Source organism: Dreissena polymorpha, chromosome 6 (assembly GCF_020536995.1).
Source record: "Dreissena polymorpha isolate Duluth1 chromosome 6, UMN_Dpol_1.0, whole genome shotgun sequence".
Taxonomy (NCBI): Eukaryota; Metazoa; Mollusca; class Bivalvia; order Myida; family Dreissenidae; genus Dreissena; species Dreissena polymorpha.
Genome location: NC_068360.1, coordinates 22,401,187 through 22,412,090, shown reverse-complemented (window position 1 = coordinate 22,412,090; position 10,904 = coordinate 22,401,187). Strand labels below are relative to the sequence as shown.

Below are 10,904 nucleotides of genomic sequence, written 5' to 3'. Positions count from 1 at the left end.
TATAAAAGCTGCAACAATGACGTCATTTGAGTTCAGTGTCGTTTTCAGCAATTATTGTTTCTTCACGTTTGCAATCAAAAATGCGCAAATGATGGGATCAATAAAATATACGGTAAGTCTCGTATACTAATTCGTTTATTTACTCGGCACGCAAAGTTGATCCACCCGCCAAGGCTTATGGTTTAGGTTTTCTAAGCCTCGCTAAACTAACACTTAACTAGTATTCTCTCTACATAAGAAACGTTTCACCGGCTGTCAATACCATTACCACTCTCATATTCGGAGGATACGACACACAAAGGGATGACGATCCACTCACAAGTACCAAACAGCTAACTTTTTATGAGCATGTTGTTGTTTCGCTACGGCTCTCTTGAGTATTTCGGTACAAACACCGCGCAAGGATTTGACTGGAATCAGCACAGCTTGATCAAATCCCTGCCTTCAAAACCAACCATGTGATGATAGCCAAGCCCCATGGTACAATAATTGGACCGTTGTTATATATATATATATATATATATATATATATATATATTATATATATATATATATTGTTTGTAATTTAGATAATTCATTCTTTATTATTAACCCAAACTTTTACACTATTTTCAAAATATAATAGAAAATGATACTACTTTTCATAATATAATAATTAAACCAAACAAATAAATACTTACACATCTGGGGGCCGTTTCTGGTACAATGCGTTACTTTACGGACGAATTTGTACGTACGTATAAAGTTACGTACGCTTTTCTGAATGCGTAAGTGCGTTTCTATAAACCGAACGTAGCGTAAAACTTAGTTGCTATGTTTGAATAATCTCTATACAGAAGTCTGGTGATTGCGCGGACCTTATAGAGAACATTTGAAGAAATTCATAAAGTAGATTTAATTTGCTTTCTCTAACAAACTTTCGGTAGACTAAATATTAATACCTTTATCCTTAAGAAGTAAATTCAATCTGTTGATTCTTTTACAATTAAGTGTGGCCATTGTTGTGCTGGATATGCTCTCTTTGTTAAAACAGAAGAGATGATTTTTACTGAAGCAAATCTTTTACGAAGGTTAGTCAGATATATTTCAAACTGGAATTGCTGGAGCAAACTGAAAAAAAATGGATGGATAATACTGAGAAGACAGGCATGTGTATTCTAGCTTACACATCTGAATTTACAGAAACATAATCAAGGAGTTTCCTGACAGGAATTCAATTTACTGGAAGGGTATCTTTGATTATGTTTAGTGCGTCATTGAATTACAAATGGAATGTCCTATAATGAGAACAGCATCAGTAATGGCCTCTGTAAAGAAGGTAGTATTTTTTTTTAAATTTCATTTACTGATCAATGATAATGTACAGTAGTACAGTATGGTTTTAGAAGAATTAACAATCTCTGTAGCTTGTATTCACTTGTCGCTCTTCTAGATAATTTTATAACAATCAACATCATGTTTATACCATGTTTATTTATACTTGTGTGCAAAATATTAAAAAAAAACAACAACATATTTTTACTTATACATTCATTTAAAATGAGAATCTTTTTTCTGTGATAAATTAAGATTGTCCATGAATGCTTCTATTAATTTGAGACAATAGGCATTTGCAATAATCATAAAGTATGCTTCTTCACATATATAATTATATTATATTTTTTGTTCAATATTTAAAAAAAATGCATGGATTGGTAAAATATATGTCAGGGTATGTACCAGTTGTGATTAGTTCTAAATACAAAATTTGAGAAATTGGTATCCATCCTGGGTCATTGGAATGGGTTAATTGGTATGACAAGCGGGCACTTGTGTAAACCTGAATCACTGTACATGCTTTACCAACACAATGACTGAAATATTTGTGAAAAAGATCAATCACTCATAATATACTTAAACATAATGCCATTCACTAATGGAAACTGATGCATCAATTTAAATTCATGGAAAAGTTTTACACATCTGGCTTAATGTACAAATATGAACAAAACACAGGGAGAAAGCAAACCATTTTTAAATGTTACTATTTTTATGAAGTTAAATTTTACTGGTTGAATCATGTCAGGATGACACATTTTATTCTTGCAAGTTCCTAATAATTATGCTATTAAAAATATGTGTCCATATACTTGATATTAAATTTCTATTACATTTGTTTTTTTAAATCAGTAAATATTGTGCCATTCAAATGTTTTTTCATGTGTTTGGGAAAGATACATAATTATGAGAATATGTTAAATCTGTTGTTTTTTTCAGTTCAAATCTTTAATATTTTTTTTTTTCAATTGATTTTTCAACACATACACTGATACCATACATGTCCGCAAAAAGCTTTATTTAGTGCACACAAACAACTTCTTTTGAATTTATATTGTCGTATAAGTTATGTTTTTGACAAATAACTTAATGTGAGTATTATGCATAACTATGGTGTTAAAAGTGAAGAAACAATAATGGTATTATTTAAATTATTTGATTGCAATTGTAGTAAATGCTCCTCACAACACAAACATTGTCTATTTTATGTTTCTTGTTTATTTGTACAAGTTAATGGATTTAAACCATTAAACAAATACATTTACTTATAATAAAACAGACAGTATACCTTATTCTAATATTTCCCAACAAAAAATGGTATAAAATTACTGAATGTAAAAAAAAATGAAAATTCGCAGCATTGATTTTCACAATATAAGAAAATATAAAGTGGGTTTTGCAAAGTTTACAGCATTATTATAGAACTTTAAATGGTATAAATGGACATTACAGTATGTACAAAAACACATTATAGAGTTTAAAGAAATGTGTTCAAAGATATTGGAAAAAAAAATTGATTGTTGATAGTTTTCTGTCAATCTGTGTGACCACCTATAAAGAAAAAAGGTTCTAAATAACTTCTTATGACATAACAATTTTATTTAAACATATCAATCAAACTGCATTCAATGTGTCCATATGGTTTATAGGAAACTAAAAAATAATCTTAAAATTAGTAATTAAATATTTCAGACAGTAAAGATTAACAATGACCTTAGTTAAAATTTGACACTTCTTCTTCATGGCAACTGCATTTATAATAAAAAAAATAAAGATTATGAATGTTGATGATACCATATATAAAACAAAATGAAATGATTTTGCATTGTCCCCAGGTTTGTGTTCTAAAATTTCTTTGTAAAAACCTAAAAACTCAGAAAAAAATGATTGTAAAGCATACAGCAACAACAAAGTTTTGCCATCAATATGATATTAATATGATTGATTACCGATGAAATCTGATAATAAACAAGAGCACCGCATATCTGGTGCCACGCTGGGCTGTGAAAGCTTGTGAGAATTTTATATTTTTGTAGAGGTCACAGTGACATTGACCTATAACCTTGTGACCCACAATAGGTGTGGCGTTTAGAACTCATCAAAGTGCATCTACATATGAAGTTTCAAAGTTGAAGTGGAAGCACTTTGATTTTAGAGCCAAAAGTTAAGGTTTTAGCACATTGCCTACAGCGGACGGGCGGACGTTGGACAACTAGCTGGCTATGACAATAGCTCGGGTTTTCTCTCTCCGAAAACAGCCTCGCTAAAAATACAACTTTGAGCATCTTACAACTGTAACTTACCAAAAACAAATCTCATTGGTTTAAAAGTCATAGTGTTTTGACAGTTTTTGTATGAAATGACATATTTGGTACATTTCAATACATGTTTTCAGTAAATTTACTTCAACCGTGAAAACTTTTCAAACCTACTTTAAAATTAGCCATTATTAATATTCAGATAACTTAAGTTTTAGTTGTTACAATAACCATTGCGCAAAGTTAGCCAAGTGTGTGAGCCTTGACCTTTGCTTCCAGTTAATAATTGCAGCGCTTAAAAAACTAGAGCTTGATTGGTCATTGTTGGCCCCGTACTACTTAAGGTAGCGCACCCCTTATGGGCACATATCCAAATATAATTTAATTAAGTATTTTCCTAATCAGCATCATTTAACTGAACTGCATGCAAATTTGTAGGTAGGCTTTCCATGCTTTAAAAAAAAATATACCGATTTTTTCAAAACCACCCTCACGCTCGGCTTTTGTCAAGTTTATTTTCACCCCTTGGGGTATATAAAAGTTCCATAATTCATTCAGATTTCCAAATATGGGCATGCAGTTGGTGTGTACAGATGCAGTAAAGGTGTTTAAAGTTTAAACAAGATGAAATAAGTATTCTTTTACAAACATTTATTTTCTATATTTTTTTATCTATGGAATAGTGCCATGAAATGTAAGTGATTTCAGCCAAGTAAAATTTGGGTCGGTTAAAAACAAAGTGTCATACAATTCAAAATAGTATCATTTACGTTATATTTTAAACATATTTTTTATAGAAACACTATACACAGCAAAAATACCAAGAAATAGACAGATTTACCGTTTACTTTTTGAAATAAAAATAAAAATGCGGCATGCATCATTCGTATTTTCAGCAGTAATTTACCCAATTTAGCCGTAACGTTGTTTTAATTTTAAAAATTGAAGGATGTTCTTACAATTTTCAACATATTTAGCAATAAACATAGCTTATATGCTATATTAAATCAAATTACATTAGAAAAGAAATAAAACGCGTCGCAAAAAGTATGCGATGTCGGCAGGATTCGAACCTGCGCTTGAAGATCCCAAAAGATTTCTAGTCAACCGCCTTAACCACTCGGCCACGACAACTTCACGTTAGTGCAATCTTAAATTAGATATGGATAAGTAAACAGGTAAAAAGGCTCATCGATCTTTGAAGAAATCGCGAAATCGTATTTTTCAGATGATAATTGAGTCAAAGTTAATATTTATAGTGAAAATAATGTATTCTAAATGAATTAGGTAAACACATATCTAATTTCGAAGTTTTTAAAAAAAATAAAATGCATCTCTCGGAAATAACCGATCATTTAAGATCGGCAATGATCGTAAAATAAATCGCGGGAAATCATTAGAGGTGCGCTACCTTAAAAGTACCCGGGGCACTCTTAAGTACACTTCAATATACCCTGGGTACAGATTTTTTTCCTGCCTAAAATCTGATGTCATCAAACGCACTTCCGAATACAAAACAAAATCCTCTTTGAAAAAAACCTAACTCACTGTGCTTTTTTGAGTACGAGTTTCGATAATATCATCGCGGAGGCCATTTCACAGAATGTAAACAGAAACACTATTAATTTGAAAATAGAGCCAACAACAGCAGATTTAGCCTAAGTCTTCTTGGGTATGTTTAAGTATATTTTCTGTACCCAGGGTATATTGTAGCATACATAAGAGTACCCAGGGAACTTTCAAGTAGTACCAGAGCTGACAAAGACCAATCTAACTCAACTGAGCTCACATGTCGACAGGTTGTATCTCACAGTCTCTACAGTATATTTTATTTTACGCAGTTTTGACAAAATGATATATGCATGATATTATTTCCAAAAAAATGGATCTTGATGCAGAACTTCTGCTTAAACTGTAAATGTGCCAAATTTAACAATAAAGTGACAACCGTATACACATTTATAAGAAGCGCTGTTGACATATCAATTAAAATTGTATACAGTTATCTACGTTTTTGTAAATAGTTGCATTTATATTATACTGCTGTGTCAATGAATGACAATTATACAGTAATGTGTGCTAAAATTAATTGAATTAATATTAGCACAGACTACTGTATAATTGTCATTCATAGACACAGCAGTATAATATAAATGCAACTATTTACAAAAACGTAGGTTATACAATTCTAATACATAATTCCTACAGAAAAAGTAGACTTTTACCCATGTTTACAATGAATGATTCTATCACTCAGCAAACGTCACATTCGTTGAGTTCAACTTGGCGTCTTGTGATGGATAAAGCCTTGTTCAAAACGAAAGTTGAATGAATTGCCAAAGGAAAATCGAACAAATCATAACAACAATCGATTCGAACATGTAAATTTTCTCTTTTAGCAAAACTCCAATCTACAATCGTACACAATAGATCCTGCACAATCAACGCAGGATTTCCGTTACAGTATCTTCCCATGCCCTACCAAGATCTTAATATAGATAAAGGTTTAAATTAACTAAAATGATGTTGCGCTCGTAGATTTCGTAGTCTACGTTCGGTTCTCCGAAATATCGGTGCATACGCCGCCATATGTACGCTAAATTACTGCGTTACGTGAGCCTTTGAGCACACGTAACTTTACGTGCAAAAATGCGGTAAACGTAACTTTACGAAGTTTAAAGAAACGCTACTAACTGAACGTTTTGCACTTACGCATGATTTTTTAACGTACGTAGTTTTAAGAAACGGTCCCCTGGTAGGCTGTTCTTGTGATGGCAAAGATTGTATGTGAGCGCAAGAACGACAACTATGTGTGGAGATTGATTTCGTTAGTAGGCGTGGCAAAGATTTGTACTGAAAACACAAATAATTAAACACATATAATCAGAACGTGTTCTTTTATTGACTTGATATATTCTGACGACGGGCACATATGAAGGAAGAGTTATCGATATTTTTAAAACAGGATTTATTTATATCTCTTGTTTGTTTGCCAGTCAGTTTACAATAAATAAATTTAAAGCCGAGTATGCATATCCGTATGGGCTCAACATGGGAGTGTCATCATCTACAAAAGCGGATATGACGGTGAAAAACATCCTGAATTTATAAGATTTTGATAAAAGTAGAGCAGAATTACTAAGAAAGAATACTTATGGAACATCTTCGATTGTGGGAAATATGTGATTGGTCAAGCAAATTATTTCACGGAAGTTTAAAATTATAAATGATGGTTTTGGTGTTTACTTGCTACTGAAAGTGTTATTTATATAATTACAATAGTTAGTCTTGTTATTTCGAGAGTAGCTGTGATGGTAGACGGACATTGAACATATGTACGTATGCGTGTATATGTTAACTAGATAAATATTTTAATTTTTTATTTGGATTCTTTTCGAGTCAGAAAAACTTGTTTTTGTTACTGTGAGTTTTCGACTTATGTTTAATTCGTATGTGTTCGACTAACGTTTTTCAAATTTATTTTCAGTTCAACATTTGTAACGATTGTTTTATATCGTTGTATTCGAAAAATTGTCAGCAAAGACCTAAAATGGATTATGAAAAACTAGTTCAAGAGAAAAACGATTCAAATACCGTTGAAAATATACCAATCATCGTGTTTATGTCAATTGTTTGCTCTGCTGGAATCATCGGTAATTTCGTCGCCTTGCTATTCTACGCTTCAAGGAAAGATAAATCAGCTGCAACTTTAGTGCTAACTGCACTGTCTGGAAACGATTTGATTTGCTCTATAGTACTGCTTTCATCTATAGCTTGGTTCCTTCATTCGATGACGTACACAAATATTGCGGCGTGCAAATTTCATGGCTTCCTGAACCACGTGTTTGTTATGAATTCTATGTTTTTACTCTTCGTCTTAGCCCTGGATCGGTACTTAAGTATATGTTTCACATCAAAATGGAAGTCATTATTTGCAAGAAGGAAAACAGTGATGTGTAACATCGTTTGTACCACAGGACTTTCAATCCTGTTTTCAATACGAGAACTTGTCTTTTTCGATGTTGTGCCCATCGACTTTACTGTAGCCGAGAATGTTACCCTCAAAGGAAACCGCTGTAAGACAACAAGTGAAAAGCGTCGCGCAAAAATTGCCAAGGCTTTTAATATTTTTGACTTCATATTGGTCCTCATAATTATGATATTAATGCTAACTCTGTATACGTTAATCATACGTAAGGTTTCTTCTGTTGGCCAACGTCGTCGCTCAACTCGAAATAATGCTGCACCGGACGATAGCCAACCAACTGATGTTTCGGAAATTTCGGTCAATGCCGTAGAACAAAGTCCAAATGAAAATACCGTTGTTGTTAGGAATAAAACTTCAACAATTCGACAGAATACTATTACTGTCAGCAAATCTCTTCACTGGAGCGCGACAATTGAACGACGGCTGACGCAGATGGCATTTATTCTTACATTGGCATCCGTCTTGAGTTTTATCCCTTACTTCGTCGTGTCAATAATAGGTACAATACATAAAGTGCTGCCAATGTGGGCTTTGGTTTTATACAGATCGTATGCTTTGAATTCCACCATGAACCCGTATCTAATAGGATACTACAACTCGGAATTTCGGGAGTTCATTAAAAAGATCATAACTTGCCGTTTCTTACCAAGTTTACGAAGAAAATAAAGGTTTATAATACGTATTTTGAAATCTAAATCTATTTATGTAAAATACTATGTATCCCTACATGTTTATCGATAATATGTCATATACATACGTTCAAATACACTGTGTTATATTTAATTTGAATGCGTATTGTGAATTTAAACGTAAAATATCAACACATTGCAAAACGGTCTAAATTATATCTCATGTCTAAAATTTTCTAAATACATCCTGCTTACCAGTGTATCATAACGCAAAAATAAAGTTTTGCCCATGCCATTTTTGCGAGGCGCTGCGCCTCGCCGCCGTGATGCCTGCAAAATAAACGCCCATCAATATTTGTGAAAATTCGACTGTGTTTTATTTACTTTATAGACGTGCACGCCTTATCGAGCATTTTAATCGATTAAATATACATGTAGTTTTGTCGGGATTCGGGTCCTCACATAATGCAGCCCCGGGCGTGGAAGGATCTCATTAACTTTAAAATAAACACAAATGTTTTGTCTGCATTTCCAGTGTATCCATCATTCAGTACAATAGCTGGTTCGTTAATGACTAAAATACCACACCGATAACGATTTAGCGTGTTTGATTTGAAATTAATTTTAAGGAAATGTAAATTCTAAATCAGTTGCGAAATAATTGTGTAAAAGTGCATCACGAAACTTTCAAATGAAATTAAAAGATCCCAATGTTCTCAGCGCTTCGAAGTTTTATACAAAATAAATACACACACGCTTCCCATGCAAACGATGTAATGTGTACGGCATAGTTTTCGTGCGCTTAAAAAGACAAATGATCATCACACAATACATTTGCACTGTTTAATTAAAAGTACACATTTTTACCGTCGCGTTAACATCAAAATTCGGAAGAGCATTTAGGATTACATTTTTCAATTTGCTCATTTGAAAAATCATAAAAACAATGATAATTGTGTGTTATGAATTTAAGTGCAATTTGTTAAAACGCTTCTCAAGTCGAAATAAATATTGTGACGATATTGATATGAATCAAATGCATACTTTTCTCCAGTAGTTTAACCGGTTATCATTATAAGTCTACTAATGAGGTAACTAGCCACGATTTTATCGTGGAGGAGTACACCACAAGAACCAGTTAGTGTAGTAGTTATAACATGGCCAACAAACTGCCACAAATCCCCTTCAATATTGACTGATGACAATGGATTATTCATGCATGACAAATTCACAACCGTTCGCAAAGTTAGTGCCTTGTGCCATATTCCTGGAAAGTCGTTAAGTAAAATCGTAAAATAAAAGATGAACATGTCGGAACAAACGTTAATGTCCAATTACACAAAAGATCAATCAACATAATAAGTTTATATATTGAAAATTGTGAAGACATTGCACATTTTGACGAAAAACTCAAGAGCCAATATTTATTTAAAAATAGCTTTTTATAAAATACTAATCCAAAACAATAACATACCAGTTTGTTAAACAAAATGGAATTCAGAATTGTTTAATATTGACTGGAAAAACCGTACATGAATACGTGTTCAATTTATCTAAAAATACATATATTAGGTGGTTCCAGTGCAGACTAGTCCACAGAATCTTAGGAACAAAATATCTTATGTTAAAAATGAAAACTGATGCTAATAATATAGGTATTTTTTTGTAATAATGAAGTAGAAAATATGATGCCCTTGTTCTAGTACTGTTTATTTCCCCAGGAAATTTCTTAAATGTGTTGTTGAGAATTTTCGTAGAAGAAAACCAAGTTATCTTATTCTTGTAATCACTTCCCCAAAAGTGAATGATTTAAACATGTTGTGTCTAGAAATTAAACGATATATTTTTTATTGAGGAAGAAAAAACTAACAAACACTCTTTTAATCTTTTGGATCTGTTAATAGTATGAAGCACAATTTAGAAATATATACAACCACAATTAATACAGTTGATGAATTAAGAGAATGGTCCCTTGATATTTGTAGACATCTGCCATGACAACATGACTTATCATAACATTTTATATAGATACTATATAATATTGTTTAACACCCAGTTTTTTAGAGCCTGCATTATTAATGTATTTTACACAATGCAATGCAGCATTTAATAACCGTTCGAAAGTGTAATATATTACAGATAAAAGGCATACATACTAACAACGAAAGCTTACTAATATGAATGTGCACATTTCTTGAAACATTAAACACTATACAATTTATATGAATGTATGTTTATAATCCTAGGAATGTACCTGTATTTAACATACTCTGTAAATAAAATGAGTGCATGTATGTATGTAGTATTTTACGGAAAGAATAACTTAGTGTATGTACCCATCACATACCTTTTATTAAAATACTATCTATATTCTATGCTTGTTTGTATGTCTGTAATATCTTAAGGAGAAAATAAAATTATACACACAAAAAGTAAATAAATAATAATTGTTAACCCTTTTCCCAATAAGCCAATGTTAATAAAGCGCAAAATCACGTGACTCGCAGCGTTCCAGAACGAAGCTGAACGTGATGCCATTTCTAAAATCGCCAAACAACGCTGCATCTGGTCTCGACCCTTTACGCTTTTTAACAATCGACGACGTACCGATATTGTCCTCACAAGACGATATCGTCAGAATTAGCGGAAAATATATACTTCCCATTTTAAATCGTTTATTTCCTGTTGTTTTTTTTCTTTAAGCAATTGTTT

The 10,904-nt window shown here is 32.3% G+C and overlaps 1 protein-coding gene across 1 annotated transcript; it reads left to right on the top strand.

Annotated features, from left to right (window-relative positions):
* The first annotated feature begins 6,595 nt into the window (after positions 1-6,595).
* Positions 6,596-10,590, top strand: LOC127834745 (5-hydroxytryptamine receptor 1B-like). The gene is made up of 2 exons (XM_052360779.1): positions 6,596-6,910; positions 7,063-10,590. Exon 2 carries the CDS (start codon positions 7,126-7,128, stop codon positions 8,227-8,229), a length of 1,104 nt encoding a protein of 367 aa, XP_052216739.1. The 5' UTR covers positions 6,596-6,910; positions 7,063-7,125; the 3' UTR covers positions 8,230-10,590.
* The last annotated feature ends 314 nt before the right edge of the window (positions 10,591-10,904 follow it).

Bases quoted from the DNA above. Each gene is read 5' to 3' on its own strand.
- LOC127834745 (XM_052360779.1), top strand. From the start codon at position 7,126: ATGGATTATGAAAAACTAGTTCAAGAGAAAAACGATTCAAATACCGTT.